Source organism: Acinonyx jubatus, chromosome E4, assembly GCF_027475565.1.
Source record: "Acinonyx jubatus isolate Ajub_Pintada_27869175 chromosome E4, VMU_Ajub_asm_v1.0, whole genome shotgun sequence".
Classification (NCBI taxonomy): domain Eukaryota; kingdom Metazoa; phylum Chordata; class Mammalia; order Carnivora; family Felidae; genus Acinonyx; species Acinonyx jubatus.
The window spans coordinates 45,034,613-45,050,372 of record NC_069395.1 but is presented as its reverse complement, the minus strand read 5'-3'; the positions used below and the strand labels follow the sequence as shown (position 1 = coordinate 45,050,372).

General features: G+C 35.8%; 1 protein-coding gene across 11 annotated transcripts in view; it reads left to right on the top strand.

Moving 5' to 3' along the window:
- EDEM3 (ER degradation enhancing alpha-mannosidase like protein 3) overlaps window positions 1-15,760 on the top strand; it is a 102,491-nt gene that overhangs the window by 398 nt on the left and 86,333 nt on the right. For 9 of the 11 annotated variants that reach the window (XR_008293221.1, XM_027074363.2, XM_015073318.3 and 6 more), the window contains exon 2: window positions 4,933-4,978. The exons of 1 other annotated variant lie outside the window; for it this stretch is intronic. Coding sequence is in view for 8 of the 10 variants with exons in the window: in XM_027074363.2 (XP_026930164.1) it covers window positions 4,933-4,978 (46 nt within the window). In the remaining 2 variants the exon portion in view is untranslated. Of the gene's footprint in view, window positions 1-4,932; window positions 4,979-13,765; window positions 15,092-15,760 lie in introns of those variants that run through there. One more of the 11 variants, XM_053209445.1, reaches the window with a different exon arrangement.

The following is a 15,760-nucleotide window of genomic DNA, read 5'->3' as shown; positions in this document are numbered from 1 at the left end:
GTAAGGGTGCTTGGAAGCCTGGGGTGGGTTTCCTCAGGAGGTGGACCACAGGCGAGGTGCCTGTCATTGCGACCCGGGCGTGCAGTGGCCTCTCCTGTCGCGATTGGGACGGTTGCCCCGCGAGGACCCTGGCGGGGAGGACAGGGTCCGGGAAGGTGGGGATCGTCGCCCGCAGTGCGACCTCGAGGGACCATCGGGGTGTCGCCTGGGCCGTCGGTGACATGTGCAGCCTCCTTGAGGCCATCCGTGGTGTGTCAACGCAGCTGCCATGTCAGTGTCCCGTGAAGGGGGCTACAGCTCGTGCCACTACGCGCCAGTCCTGTGGTTGTCTTTCGTCGGAGACGTGGTTAGATTCTCGCACAAGTGAGCTCCCAGCTGGGAAAATGTTGCTGATCTCACAGTAGTTAAGGAAATAGTCTTTACACCTGTTACGGAAAAGGGGGCGTACGTTGAAATTTGAACTTTACACATTTACCATTTCCTTGCAGTGTTTTGTTGCACTGCACTTTCTAATAGATCAATATTTGATGGTATTACTTAGAAGCCTCAGTTAATTATACCTGTTCCCTTTGTTCAAAGTAGTCTTATCAGTCTTGAGAGTGTGATAAAATTATCAGTTATATTTACAGCATTTAATTGGGCATCACTATTCCTAATATATGCTAGGTCCCACAAATTAATAAGAAAAAGCCAAGAACCAGTAAGAAGATGGGCAAAGGGTATGAAGAGTTAATTCACACAAGAGGAAATGCAAATGATCAATAAACATGAAAAGTTACTCAACCTCTTAAATGTGAGAGATGGCAGATTAAAGCAATGAGACAGCTCTTTTTTGCCATCAGATTAGTACAAAACACAGGTACTAACTAATTGAGGTGTGAGAAAAGACTTGGTGGGAGTGTAAATTTGCTGTAACTTATTGACAGTATCTCCTAAAATTTAAATTGTATCTACTCTTTGATTCATTAATCTGGTCTCAGGGAATCTATCCTACAGAAATAAAAGCACTCTTGATGTAGAGATAGGTATACAGGGATGTGCATTTTTAAAGACTGGAACTGTTTCTTGGAGCATCTGTATTATGGAGTAATATTCAGATATTATAGAGGAGGTAGAAGGCCATCCAGGATATATTCCCAAGACAAAAATGCAAGCTGTAGAATAATATGTATAGTACCATCCTATGTTCTTTTAAATGCAGAATAGAAATTGTCAAAGCTCAGAAAAACATGGAAAGATGATTACCCCTGGGATTAGGATGGAGGTGAGATGGAACCATCAGTTTTATTTTATATACGTACATCCTTATTGTTTAAATCATTGCAAGAGTATTAGTTTCTTAGACAACGATTAAGAAATAAGAAAACAAAAGATGCTTGATGGGAAAAAAAAAAGTATCAGCTACCAAAACAAAAATATCAGGAAATTCTCTTTAAAAAAAAATTTTTTTTTCAAAGTTTATTTTTGAGAGAGAGAGAGAGACAGAGTGCGAGTGGGGGAGGGGCAGAGAGAGAGGGAGACACAGAATCTGAAGCAGGCTCCAGCCTCCATGCTGTCTGTCAGTACAGAGCCCGATATGGGCCCGGAACCCGCAAACTGTGAAATCATGACCTGAGCCGAAGTTGGATGCCCAACCGCCTGAGCCACCCAGGCGCCCCAGTAAACCCTTAATAAGTATCTTACATTTTCTCTCTTTATGAATTTAATGTATCCTCGATAACTGTTTTAATGAATGCCCTGCTCTGTGCCAGGTTCTTTACATCTCTGTAATCCTCCCTGTTTCTTAATGAGGTGAATGTGATTCCCATGGTGCAGATGAGGAAATTGACACTCAAGGTCAACTTGTTCAAAATCAGAGTTAGTAAATGGTGGAACCAGTATTCAGACCCAGATCTGTGTGACTTCAGAGACGTTCTGTCCACTGTGTTGCACTTCATAAGATTTGGAAAGAGAAGCTTAAGTCTGTTAAGGATAGAACGTATCTTATTTTATCACCACTCCCTTTTCTCTTTTTTTGTTAAAAATTTTTATTTGAAGAAGAGTCATTAGTTAAGTCATTTGTTGACCAAAATTAATTTTTAACTGGAAGAATCCAACCAAAGTGGCTTGGAATTTCAGCTCCAATTTTGAGAGTAAGAATCTGGAGCTATAAACCGCAAATACATAATTGCTTGATTGCTTTCCCCTCTGGGAATTTTCGGGAACCTGAACTCTGATTAGGTTTACCTGTATGATTTTTTTTTAAAGCCCAAATAATGATTTATGATAAAAAGCATAAAATGCCCCACCCTTTTTCCTATCCTACCAAGCCAAACTGATGATACAGACTGGCATTATCACTAATAGTAAAGAGTTGCTCAATTGCTTACAGTTTATGGAATTTTTACTTGGTCATATGTAGTCTTATCCTTCCTGGAATACATTGTTTTTTGTTTTTGTGATTTAAATATTACAGCAGTTGTTAATGTTCTCTTTTCATTAAAAAGAAAAAGTATAAATGCAGTTTCTATAGCACATTGGCAGGCAGTGTAATTTTAGATAAAGCTGACTTACAAAAATTATTTTAAAGCGAAGAAAAAGACATAATGTTTGAACTATGGATCTGATTTCCAACATATTTTTATTCACTTGTTGAATAGATATAAAACCATCTTAGAGACATTTTTTTCTGTTGAGTATAGTTATCTACCATTCTGTATTTAAATATGACTTTGTAGACTTACGTGTTTAAGTAGGAGAGAGAGAGCACTGAACTGGATATTAAATATCTCCACTTTGAAGTATGTGTTGTGAAATCTGATGATCATGTACTGCATAAATGTAAGGGTTGGAAAATAACACGTTCTCATATGCAGTCGTGATTTATTCATAATCATGAAAATCAAGGGCTTACGAAGTTTGGGTTACCGAGTTACAGTTTATGTTATCTATAATGCATGTGTCTGGGCAGTGCCATTGCCAGTTAAAGGAATTTGTACCTCTTGACAATAATCTTGTATTGATTCCATTTCGGTGAAAGGAAGAAGGATTTCCTTATTCCATTTGTTGATATCAGTGCTTGAAAAGAAAATCTTAACATTGTTTTTGGTTGTTTATTAGCTAATTTGAGAGATCTTTATCATTTGTAATATAATAAAGAAATGTATGGAAGAATTCTTTAAGATACTCCATAGTTTTCTGAGATAACTTGGTCCATATTCTGTCATACATATAAACACATACAGAATTAATGTTTTAGCAAAGTGATAAGATCTTGTTTTAAATGATTGTTTTAAAATGATTATTCATAAAAAGTTTGCCAGGCCTTATTCAGTTTATAAGTTTGAGTGTGCTTGATTTTGCTGGTCATTATAGCCAGGATCTGGAAATTAGTTCTTTTCTGTCTGCTAGCTTTATTACTACCAGTGTTTCATTATCCATGGTTACAGTTTTTAAAATGAGAATTTCAACATAACAGGAAGTAAAATAAAATTATACCCAGCCATTTTCTCTAACACTTTCTTCAGTTCTTGCTATTAGTGATTGGAACTTTGGGAATAATAGCATTAATAAAAGATTACCGAATCATTTTTCCTTTGCTAATTATTTAGATATTTGGCTTTGTCAAACCATAACATTAAATGTAGAACAAGGCCAGCTGGGTGGCTCAGTTGGTTAAGTGTCTGACTTTTGATTTCAGCTCGGGTCATGATTTCACAGTCCTGAGGGACCGTGAGATCGAGCCCTAAATCAGGCTCTATGCTAGGCTGGGCCTGTAGCCTGCTGAAGATTCTCTCTCCGACTCTTTTTGCCCCTCACTTGTTTGTGTGTCTGCTTTGTGTACTTTCCTGCTCTCTCTCAAACAAAGAAACAAACAAACAAACGTAAAACATTTGTAGTTTTTTGTATAGTTGTCAAGACCCCAAACTTGAGAGTGTTTAATTGAAAGACTAGTTAGTTGGTCCAGACAGTACAGATTTTGACTTAGTAAATCTGATGTGGGGATCAGATATCTCCATTTTAAACAGTCATCTTGGGGATTTTAAGACACAGAGATAGCCAAAACACACAAATTTCTTTTTGAGGATTATTTTTCTCATTTTATTTATTTTTTTGATGTTTATTTTTTGAGAGAGAGAGAGAGAGACAGAACAAGCAGGGGAGGGGCAGAAGGAGACAGAGGATCAGAAGCAGGCTCTGTGCTATCCAGCTGTCAGTGCACAGCGCAATATGGGGCTCAAATTCACGAACCTTGAGACCATGACCTGAGCTGAAGTAGGATGCTTAACTGACTGAGCCACCCATGCGCCCCTATTTTTCTCATTTTAGAGATGAATATTATTTATTTGACTTTTGGCAGTTTTTTAAAGGAGCAGAGAGTACATCGTAAAATCATAAAATTGGTCTTTTGAAAGTGTGAACAAACATGTATTAATAAATATGTATTAAAGTAAGCATTAGTGATTTTATTTAAAAGGGAAAGTAGAAGCTGTTAGAGTACTGTTATTTCATATCCTTACACACCCACCCCTCTCTTGCTAGAGTATATATACTCTATATAAGCAATAAATTGTAACAATTCTTTTGAAGGTCTCCAGCAATATTCTTCCTTTTAAGACAGATATGTTAAATAATTTTTTTAAGAGGTAATTGTTTTTCAGCATCAGACTTCCTTCTCTGTGCACGGCATCCATCATTTATCAGTTTTCTTAGGGAACATAAGGTAAATTTTACATAAATTGCTAGGAATAGTAAAAGTTTGGCCTAGCCCTGTGTGTTTCATGAAAGCTTGTCTATTCACACTGATTATTTCTTGACTCTTTATGTCTTTTTCTAACTGTTTTTTTCTTTTGTTTTTTAATTGGTGCACGTGTATGAAGGAGCTGTAGCTTTTTGAAAAACAGTAAATAGAATGTTCTTAACTTTTTTCTATTTCTGCTCTTTTAAAATTAGGAATCAAGTACTGGAAATGTTTGATCATGCTTATGGTAACTATATGGTAAGTAAAAGGCTTATCTTGACATAATTTATGTGAGCAGATGGTTGTATCAGCACAGTCACCTGGGAATTTTGAAACCTGAATTAATAGCACATTATTTTAAAGGAAGTTTTTAAAAAACAGTGCAAGCAGAGGCTAACAGAGTATTCCTGATAATTGGTTCTTAGAGGACCAGTTTATTAAATAGGTAAAAATTGAATTAGATTATGAAACTTTGTACTTAGGTTGTTTCCTTTGGTATTATCAACAGTGTTTATTGAGTGGTTTACATAGCTAGATACTGTGGATGTACATGAATAAGATGTTCTCTCTGGCCTTCAGGGAAATTATTCTCTTAATTAAAAAAAAAAAACTGCAACATTACTTTATTACTCTGAAGAAAACCGTTGCTTAAAAGAGACAGAATATGACCTAGTTTCTGTCCAAATTTGTCTTCATAGTGGTCTTTGAATATATTTTGCTTTTCAGATACATTGATTTGTACTGTTGTAAATGTCTTAGTGTTCACTGGGGTTGAAATAGTTTCAGTTTTGCAAGATGAAAAAGTTATGGAAATCTGTTGCTCAACAGTGAATATACTTAATGGTACTGAACTTAAAAATGGTAAATTTTGTGTTACATGGTTTTTTTATTTTTACCACAATTAAAAATTTAAGGGGCGCCTGGGTGGCTCAGTTGGTTAAGTGTCCAACTTCGGCTCAGGTCATGATCTTGCAGTTTGTGAGTTTGAGCCCTGCGTCAGGCTCTGTGCTGACGGCTTGCTCACAGCCTGGAGCCTGCTCTGGATTCTGTCTCCCTTTCTCTCTGCTCCTGCCCCACTCACACTCTGTCTCTCTCAAAAATAAATAAGTATTTTTTAAAAATGAAAAAAAGAAAAAAATTAATACCCAGGTGCTTGGGTGGCTCAATCAGTTTAGCATCCGACTTTTGATTTCAGCTTGGGTCGTGATCCCAGGGTTGTGGGATCGAGCCCTACATCAGGCTCTGTACAGAGCATGAAGCCTGCTTAAGATTCTGCCCCTCTCCCCTGCTCATTCTCTCTCTCTCTCTTAAAAAAAAAAAAAAATGAATCCCCACACAGTACAGGGGAGCCATTTGGGGGACAGTAGGGCTGAGGGGGTTGTAACTGCCCCCCTACTTCTCCGTGCCTCTTTCCCCTTAATACAATGATCTTAGACTCCAGGGAAAAAGTGTTTAATTTCTAAAAAGATGAACTAGCAGGGCAATTTTGAGAGTTGAAAGAAAATTTTCTGGGTAAATGTGTGTCATTTTGGAAAGAGTAATCAAATTATTCTGAGAATACTTATGACTTTGTTTTTATGTTTTAAAATATGCTAGCAGATTTTCTTTTAACATGAAGGCCTATGAAATATAGTTGGGAAAAGTTTGGCAAAGATCTCATTTTGATTCTGCTGTAAGTATTTTACAACTGATTCTGTGAATCCATTTTTACATTATATATTACCCAAATATCTTCATATATTAACATCTTTATAAACATCTAAGTACATACATACTTTATGCATTTTTGTATTGTTTCAGCATGTTTTATATTTGATACTTCCTGTTCCTTTCTATAGTGCACATTTTAAAATGTTTTTTTAAAAAAAAAATTTTTTTTTTAAATGTTTATCTTTGAGACAGAGGGAGACAGAGCACAAGTGGGGGAGGGCAGAGAGAGAGAGGGAGACACAGAATCTGAAACAGGCTCCAGGCTCTGAGCTGTCAGCACAGAGCCCAATGCGGGGCTTGAACCCACGAACCGTGAGATCATGACGTGAGCCGAAGTCGACGCTTAACCAACTGAGCCACCCAGGCACCCCACATTTTAAAAGGTTTTTAGAAAATAATGGTAATGAAGTTTCGGGTATTTTTGCAATATTGAAAACACAGTTTTAAATTCATATCTAAAGCTCTTGGCCATTTCCTTAATATTTCTTTCAAAATTATTTCTCTCTGGTTAATTCTATTTGAGCCAAGCATAATTTAAAAAAGCTAGGCTAATAGTTTTGAGGTGGTCAAACGGACCCATGCTATACCCTCAAACCTTAGTCATCTCATAAATGCATACTTTTGGTTCCAAAGTTGAATAGCTGGTTCAATTCAGTACATTTCTTTTTTAGAGTTTGTTTGTTTTATTTTTGAGAGAAGGAGAGAGAGAGCAGAGTGTGAGTGGGGGAGGGCAGAGAGAGAGGGAGACACAAAATCCGAAGCAGGCTCCAGGCTCTAAACTGTCAGCACAGAGCCCAACGCAGGGTTCAAACTCATGAACCGTGAGATCATAACCTGAGCTGAAGTCTGACTGAGCCATCCAGGTGCCCCAGTTTAGTACATTTCACCGTGAAGAGGATCCTGTCTTTGTAAATCACAGTATCTTTAATGTCTCTTATTAGGTAAATGGCAGAAAGTTTTATCAATACATTTTTTCCTATTATAGAATGCACTGTAGTAAGTGGGTTTATAACAAAGCAGACACTGAGAACAGCTCTCAGAGGACTTCCTGGTGTAGTTCCTATTTATTGGATCCTAACTGGGAAACTTTGGTATACCTGCCTACTTACAAGATCTAAAGGAGAGGGATTTCAACCCCAAAGATTGGGAACTCCTGGAATTAACACTGTCTTCCATTTTTCTGGTGGATCCACACCCATCTGCAATCCACCGCAATAGATATTTTTATCATTTATTTATTTATTTCTCCGTTTATTTATTTCAAGAGAGACAGAGAGAGTGAGCGGGAGAGGGACAGAGAAAGAGGGAGAGAGAGATCTGAGGCATGGATCCAAGCCCGATGCTTGAACTCACGAACCATGAGATCATGACCTGAGCCAAAACCAAGAGTCGGACACTTAACAGACTGAGCCATCCAGGTGCCCCTGCAATAGATATTTTTAAACGTTCAACTCTTTTACAACATGAGTGACTTTTGTAATGTACTTATGCTCAGTTTATGTGAAATTTGTAACATAAGATTTGGTCTAGAATTCTCACTTCCCCTTTTCAAGTTCTGAGCTAACCTGAAACAGTTCTAAAATATTAAATAGAGACCAGGTGCTCTGTATTTGTTATTTGAAGTCAGTTGAAAATTTTTTCCAGTTATTGTACTCAAACAGTATTAGCTTGCTGTAGAGCAAAAGTATATAGATTTTGGAATTAGATGGATTTGAGTTCTAATTCTTTCCTGGCTAGTTAACAGCTGGGACCCTAAACAGATCATTTAACCCTCTGAGCAATGTCTTCCTATGTAGCCTGTAAGATGGTTGAGAACAGGGATCATTTTAATATGATTAATATTATGATTAATAATATGATTTTAATGAATTTTTAATAGATTCATCTTTTATAGGTCTTGTGCCTAAAATCATGCCTGGTACACAAATGCTTATTTAATTTTTTTAAAGAACTGAATTGTATTCTTGTCAAGATGTAATCAAATAGTGGGGTTTTTTTGTATTTGATTATTATGATATATCTTTGCCTCATAAATTCAAAGAAATCATTTAACAAGCTTCATTAAAGATATGAGTTTATGGTGAATTTTGGGATCTAGAAGTTTACTTCTTTTGTTGTAGTTAGTTGCCTACTATGCCGAAATATAAAATGCCTGGCACATAGTGGACTGTTAATAAGTGTTGAAATCTTTTCATTTCTCACTAGTCCTCCTTAATATTGCTCTCCATTCTAGTGCACGTTTAGAGCAATTCCTTGTAACTTCCTTAGTTCGTAGGAAAACAGTATTTTCCAAAGAATACAATATAAAGAGCAAGTGAGAAGTCTGGAAATGGGACAGGACACCCTAAGGTAGCTGTGTCACCTGCCAGCTGGGTTGCAATGAGACAGTTAACTAATCTCCCTGAGCCTGTTTTCCTCATCTGTCTCCAGTGGTTATTGCCTGCCCCACACTGCCATTGTAAGGATTAAACAAGTTAATGTCATTCAAGTGCATAGAACTAGTGTCAGGCAAATAGGAAGCCCTGTATAAGAGTTTGCTGTTATTGTTACTAATACTATCATTATCCATTCTCTGCCTGAGATTGAAATTGCCCTCCTAAACTTCATCTAGATTCTAAACTCGTTCCTCAGATTGTGATTAGAACTTCTTTAAAACACACATTCTTTTCTGTTCTAGGCATGTACCCTTTGAGCTTATTTTTTTCCTTTCCTTGTTTTTGTTTTTGGATTCCCCAAGTTCTGCAAATGTTATTTTTCGATAACAGTGCCCCGCCAGCTTTAGGTAGGGCAATACAACTCTGCCATCTTTTGTTATGTCCAGGCATTTTCTGATATTAAATATTTTAAAACCAAAATATTTTATCAATATTGGTTTAATATTAATATAATAACAACTATGTTTGACGTATCTCTAGTCCCAATCAGACTGCAGTTCATCCACAATAAATTGCACAGATGGCTTTCTTTTCCCCCCAAATAACATGAAATTTGATGTTTGTTTTGGCAGTTCTTGTGTGGCCTAATTTAACCTCAGACCATAGCCACTCTAGGACTTCTGTTAGTATGTTTTTAGTATTTGTGCTGAGGTTAGTTTGCAGATTAAGTTAGACAACAAAATGACATGTATTTAGGCCACCAAATGCAGAACCGTTTTGGATCTGAGCTCTTTGACCTGATATTTGTCTCCTGAGGTTTTTCCTGTTACTGTAGACAACTCAAACTGTTACAAGTTGTAAAAAAAACAAAAAAAACCTGTACTTTGGTAGAGCCCTAAACATTACAAATAAACTTTAAAAGAGTTGGTAAGAACAGTTTCTTGTAACTCAGTGGAATCATACCTAATAACCACTTTTAAGCTTGATTTTGTGAGAGCACGGTTCAAAGAAACAGTAGATTAGTCCTTATCATTGGAACCAAAGGAACTGTTTTAAAGCATAACTTCCTTAAAAATTTCTAGATTTGTGTAAGTTTTCTTAGAATTACTTTTTTCCCCTAATACTACTTTCTTTAAACATTTTTTATTGTGGTAAAAAGTATCATAAAATTTACCATATTAACCATTTTTAAGTGAACATTTCTATGGCATGAAGTATATTCAGCATGTTGTGTAACCATTACTATCTGTTTCCAGAACGTCTTCATGTTCCACATTGGAAACTCTGTACCCGATGTTTTCTTTTTGATAGTTTGCTCATCAAAAAGAGTAATTCTGTAAATAAAGTGCTTTTTGAAAAGCAGTGCTAATGGCTGGGAGGAGGTAAGTTAGGAGCTTAAATGTGCCTTTTTTGTGTGTAGAGGAGTGTGGGACTACCTTTTTGTTAACCAGTGTTCCTTGGTCTGTACTTCTAGAGCATCCTAAAACTGCCAAAATGACAAATTCTGTAGTGTTCTCTTGTGATATTTTATCATGACACTCTGATACTCTATATAGGACTTTAACTCGGTAGAACACAGGTTTTTTTTGTTTGTTTGTTTAGTTAGGTATAATTTATAGACAAAAATCTTTAAGTGCACAATTCTGAGTTTTGACAGTTGTATACATTTGTTTAATGACCACCACAGTCATGACATATGACATTTTGGTCACAAAGCTTCCTCGTGTTAACAATGAGTTCCTTTTCCACACCTCTGACCTCCAGCAACCCCTGTGATCTGCTTTCGGCACAACAGTTTTTCCTCTTTAGGAGTTCATATAAATGGCATCGTATAGAATATAGTCTTTTGATTCAGATTTCTTTTGTTTAACATGATGCTTTTGAGATTTTATCTATGTTGTTGGATATACCGTAGTTCTATTTGTTGCTTAACCGTAGTTCCTATTTGTTGCTTAATAGTATTCAGTTGACTTGATAGAACACATTTGTTTATCCACTCACCAATTGATAAATAAGTATTAGGCTTGTTTCTGGTGTTTGGCTACTATTAAAAAGACTGCTGTGAAAATTTGCTATGCATGCAAATTTTTATAAGGACATATATTTTCATATATTTCCCAACTAGGAACGGGATTGCTAGGTTATATGAGAATACGTTTAACTTAATAAGGACTGCAGGGGTGCCTGGGTAGTTTAGTTGGTTAAGCATCCAGCTGTTCTTTTCGGTTCAGGTCACGAGCTCATGGTTTGTGAGTTCGAGTCCTGCATCAGGCTCTATGCTGGCAGTGCAGGGCCTGCTTGGTATTCTCTGTCTTCTTCTCTTTCTGCCCCTCCTCCACTTGTACTCTGGTCTCTCTTTTTCTCAAAAATAAAATGAACTTAAAAAAAAAAAAACAAAAAACTACAGAACTTCCCTAAAGTGTCTGTAATATTTTGTATTCCCCACCAGCAATGTATAAAAGTTTCTGCATCTTCCCCAGTGCGTTGTATTTTCAGTCCTTTTAATTTCAGCCATTCTAATGGGTATGTAGTGGTATGTTCTTGTGATTTTAATTTGACTTTTCCTGATAACGGGTGATGCTGAAAATCTTCCTGTGTGCTTAGTATATCTTTTTTTAGTGAAGCCTGTGTTCATATCTCTTGTCTATTTTAAAATCAAGTCATTTGTCCTGTTATTGCTGAGTCATAAGAGTTATATATCCTGGGTATCCTTTCTCACCTATATTACATATCACAGATATTTTCTCCCTATATGTGCTTTGCCTTTTCATTTTCTTAACAATGTCTTTTGAAGGGCAAAGGTTTTAAATTGTGATCAGTTTTCTTTTTTCTTTTACATGCTGCCTAAAAGATATTTGCCTAGCCCAGGATCCCAAAGATTTTCTCGTTTTCTTCTAGGTGATTTATAATTTTAACTTGTTCATTTAGATCTATCACTCATTTTGAATTAGTGTTTATATATAGAATGAGGTGAAGGTAAATTTATATTTTTTTCTATGTGGATATCCAATTATTCCAGCACTGTTTGTTGAAAGGATATCCTTTTATCACTGAATTACTTTGATATCTATATAAAATTAGTTAACCATATGTGCATGTATTTTTTCCCATTGATCTGAATATTTTTATACTAATATCACACTGTTGTAAGTGTGATATTAAGTTGTGAAATCAGGCAATGTAAGTCTTTTCGCTTTTTGTTCTTTTTCAAAATTGTTTTGGGTATTCTAGATTCTTTGCATTTCTGTATAGATTTTAGCATCATATTGTCAATTTCTACAAAAACGCCTGTTGAGCTATTGATTGGGATTATGTTGAATCTATGGCTCAGTTTAGGGAGTTTGACTTAACAATATTGAGTCTTCTATTCCACGAACATGGTATCCATGTCCATTTATTTTGGTCTTATTTAATGTCAACAGTCTTTTGTAGTTTTCGATGTACAGGTCTTATACATCTTTTATTAAACTTACATATATTTCATATATTGGTGCTTTTGTAAATTTTAGTTTTTCAGATTTGTTTGTCCAGTTCACTGATGTTATACAGAAATACAATAACTTTTTGTCAGTTGATCTTTGTATCCTGCGACCTTGCTAAATTCACCTGTTATTTGTAGTAGTTTTTTTGGGGGGAAATTCCTTAGGACTTTCTACATTGTCAATCACATCATCTGCAAAGAGACATTTCCTTCTTTCCTTCTGATCTATGTGCCTGTTATTTCTCATTATTATTACAGTGGCTAGAACTTCTAGTATTATTTTGAAAAGAAGTGGGAAGGTCCTTGCTTTTCTCCTAATCTTAGGGAGAAAGCAGTTAGCCTGCACTATTAAGTATGATGTTAGCTGTTGGTTTTTCGTAAGATGTCCTATAATAGGTTGAGTAACTTTCTTCTCATTTCTAGTTTACTGAGAGTTTTCATCATTATGGAATATTGAATTTTGTTAAATGCTTTTTCTAAATCTATTGATATAATCTTCCTAAAAAGTCTGTTAGTAGTAGGACTTTTCAACAACATTATTATTTATCATTTATTCATTTCATGTAACATTATTTCATAAGTTATTTTATAATTGATCAAAAACCAAATCGATTGATTTATTGGAAACTTCTTTCTCATGTAATTTTGAGTACATACTTTATGCTAACATTCTGCTCTGTAGAGATTAAATCTTATGAGACAGCTGCACTTTTGTTGTTACTTGTTTCTCCTCAGTGCTGAGAAACATTTCATAAAGTACACTCTGTAAGAGGACAACAAATGTTCAATGTAGGAAGTAAGTCTGATAGTTTAATAATTTAGCTAAATGAAATCCTGATACCTGAAAAATGTTTTAATAAGTGAATGTAGTGAACAAAAGAGAATAGGAAAATTTGGGGTGAAAAAGAACAGATAAACTTATGCAGTTCAATCAGTAATTAGCATATGCTGTCAGTATGTGGGAGGTGGTATATTAAATATCAGTTCATTTTTGGGGGGAGGAATACCTTATCTGCCTCAAGGAGGGAGGTATTTAAGAAGAAGGATATGGAATACGACATTTTAAAAATGTGTATAGCTTTGGAAATTAAATAGGTTTGATATTTTTAATAACTCACTTTTATAAATAATGCCTTTGATGTTTTTAGGAAAATAAAGTCTCTTCCCTTTGTTTTCAGAATTGGTTTTACTAAAGTCAGTGTTTGATGCTGCTTTGACTTGAGTATTTTAGAGCAGGGTTCTGTCACCTCAGTGCTCTCGTAAATTTAAAATCTGATATGGAGAGCCTACTCTGTTTTGTTTTATGTATTTGCTCTTGCTTTTAGCTAGGCACATGTTCTACTTAATTTGTGTAGGACTCTTTTCTCACCTGAGTTTTATTTCTGAGTGATAATCGTTAAGTGTGTTTCGTGGTTCTGTGTCATAACAGTATGAAGTAGTTATCCCTTGTTCTGGCAACATATTGTGAAGAGAAAGTAGACAGGATGTTTGAAGTGTAATCATGGCTGCTTATTTGCCACATATGCACTGCTCTGGATTGATGCAAACCAACTGTAGTTCACTTTGTGGTCAACCCAAAGAAAAGGCTGTGGTTTTGTTTTTATCCTTAATCTTGAAATAGGGGGCTGTGAAGTATTTTTACATCTGGTTCAAAGCTCCCTAATTTGATTATTCTGCTTATAATTGCTATTAATGTTTTTCTTATCTAGATAAGCCTGGGGTTTGAGTTTCATATTTAATTTCAGATAGAGATGTTTGCGCATGTATGTGTTTTTGTGAAACCCTAAAAATAGTAGTATGAAGGCTTCTAAGTGGTGGTTTCGGTAGTAAGGAACTCTTTACAATTAACATTTGAATGATCTCGTACAAAGTTGCAAAATACCTCGGCAAGCTGAAAAAGATACCACTTTTTTTTAGTTACTTCTAATTGTTTATGTGCTAAATAGGAAAGTTAAGCAATCAAAAATAGTATGCATTCTGGGAAATCATAGTTCTGTTGGGATTAATACTAAAAAAGAAATTAGGAGCTTAATATGTTAAAAGACCTATAAAAGTTATTAGAAATTTATGCTAAAAATTTTATGTAATACTAAAATTACAATATGTTCAATTCAGAAATTAGTAGCTGCATGTGGATTCTAATTATAGTGCAAGCAGTTGTTGTCTGGAATCCTTTCCTCAGGAAATGAATCATTATGGAGCACTGCACTTTTTTAAATACCTGAAGGGTTGCAGTCTTCAGTGCTTTTTGTATTCTTTAGCCTACTTTATTATTTTTTTGTCCTTCCTTTTCTGTTTAACCATGTGTTTAGTGTTCCTATCCTGTATTCTGTTTTTCTGCTGCTATGGATTTGGAATATAGATAACTGAGTTTAGTGAGAGGCAGTAGGATAGAGTTGGACGTGGAATTGGGAGTTTTTCTGCTGAACTTCAAGAATTAAGAACCATAGGGGCATACAAGTATAGGACGTACAGATCATTCAAAAAAGGGTCGGACTAGTCTTAGAAACTTTGCCATAGCCATACTCAATGCAAGAAGGTCGTAGAACAGTATCCTCAGATTTCTGAAGGAAAGAAAATACATCTCAAGCATTTTATAAACATTTTATTTTTCAAGTGTAAGACAAGAGACATCCTAACCCAGGAATACCAGAGAAGTAACAACACTGTTGACACTCTTTTCAAACCGACAAACAAACAAAAACCTATCTGAGGACATGTCCAGGCAACCAATAGCTGAATTAAAATAAAAAGTCAGGAATGGAGAAGCCACAGAAAAATGGTGTGTGTTGACTACTACTTAAGGTAAAATTCTAATACTAGCAACTGTGAGAATTATGGTTCTAGACCAGAATAGAAATGTTATAAACATCTTAAAATCTTTGTCAAAACATTTAAAATTCTTGGGGAACTTGGGTGGCTCAGTCGGTTAAGCGTCCAACTTCAGCTCAGGTCATGATCTCACGGTTTGTGAGTTTGAGCCCCATATCAGGCTCGCTGCTGTCAGCATGGAGCCTGCTTTGGATTCTCTGTTCCCCTCTCCCTCTGTCCCTCCACTTCTCATGCTCTCTCTCTCTCTCTCAAAAGTAAATAAACCTTTAAAAAAAAACATTTAAATTCTCTTCTAATGGTTATAAGTATACAGAGAAGATTTTAAAATAGCAAAACTCATATTCAAAATATTAGAGACTTTGCAAATTGAAGTGTCACTTCTTTGCAAAAGCTAACAAGAGGATCTGGTAGTTCTTGCCTGGCTTGCCTTCATCTCACTGTGTGACCTAAAATAACAGAGCACGCATCTTCTGTGTGCGGTGGTGAATTGTCCCCCTTTCAAAATTTGGATCCGTTTGAAAAATTTTACCCTTTGCACTACGTACCCTGAAATACCTCTGGGAATTTCTTTAATGGGAAGCATTGTGCAGGTATCGTTTCCCTTGTGACATCTTCACCCTTTATGTCGCAACTACTTTCTTT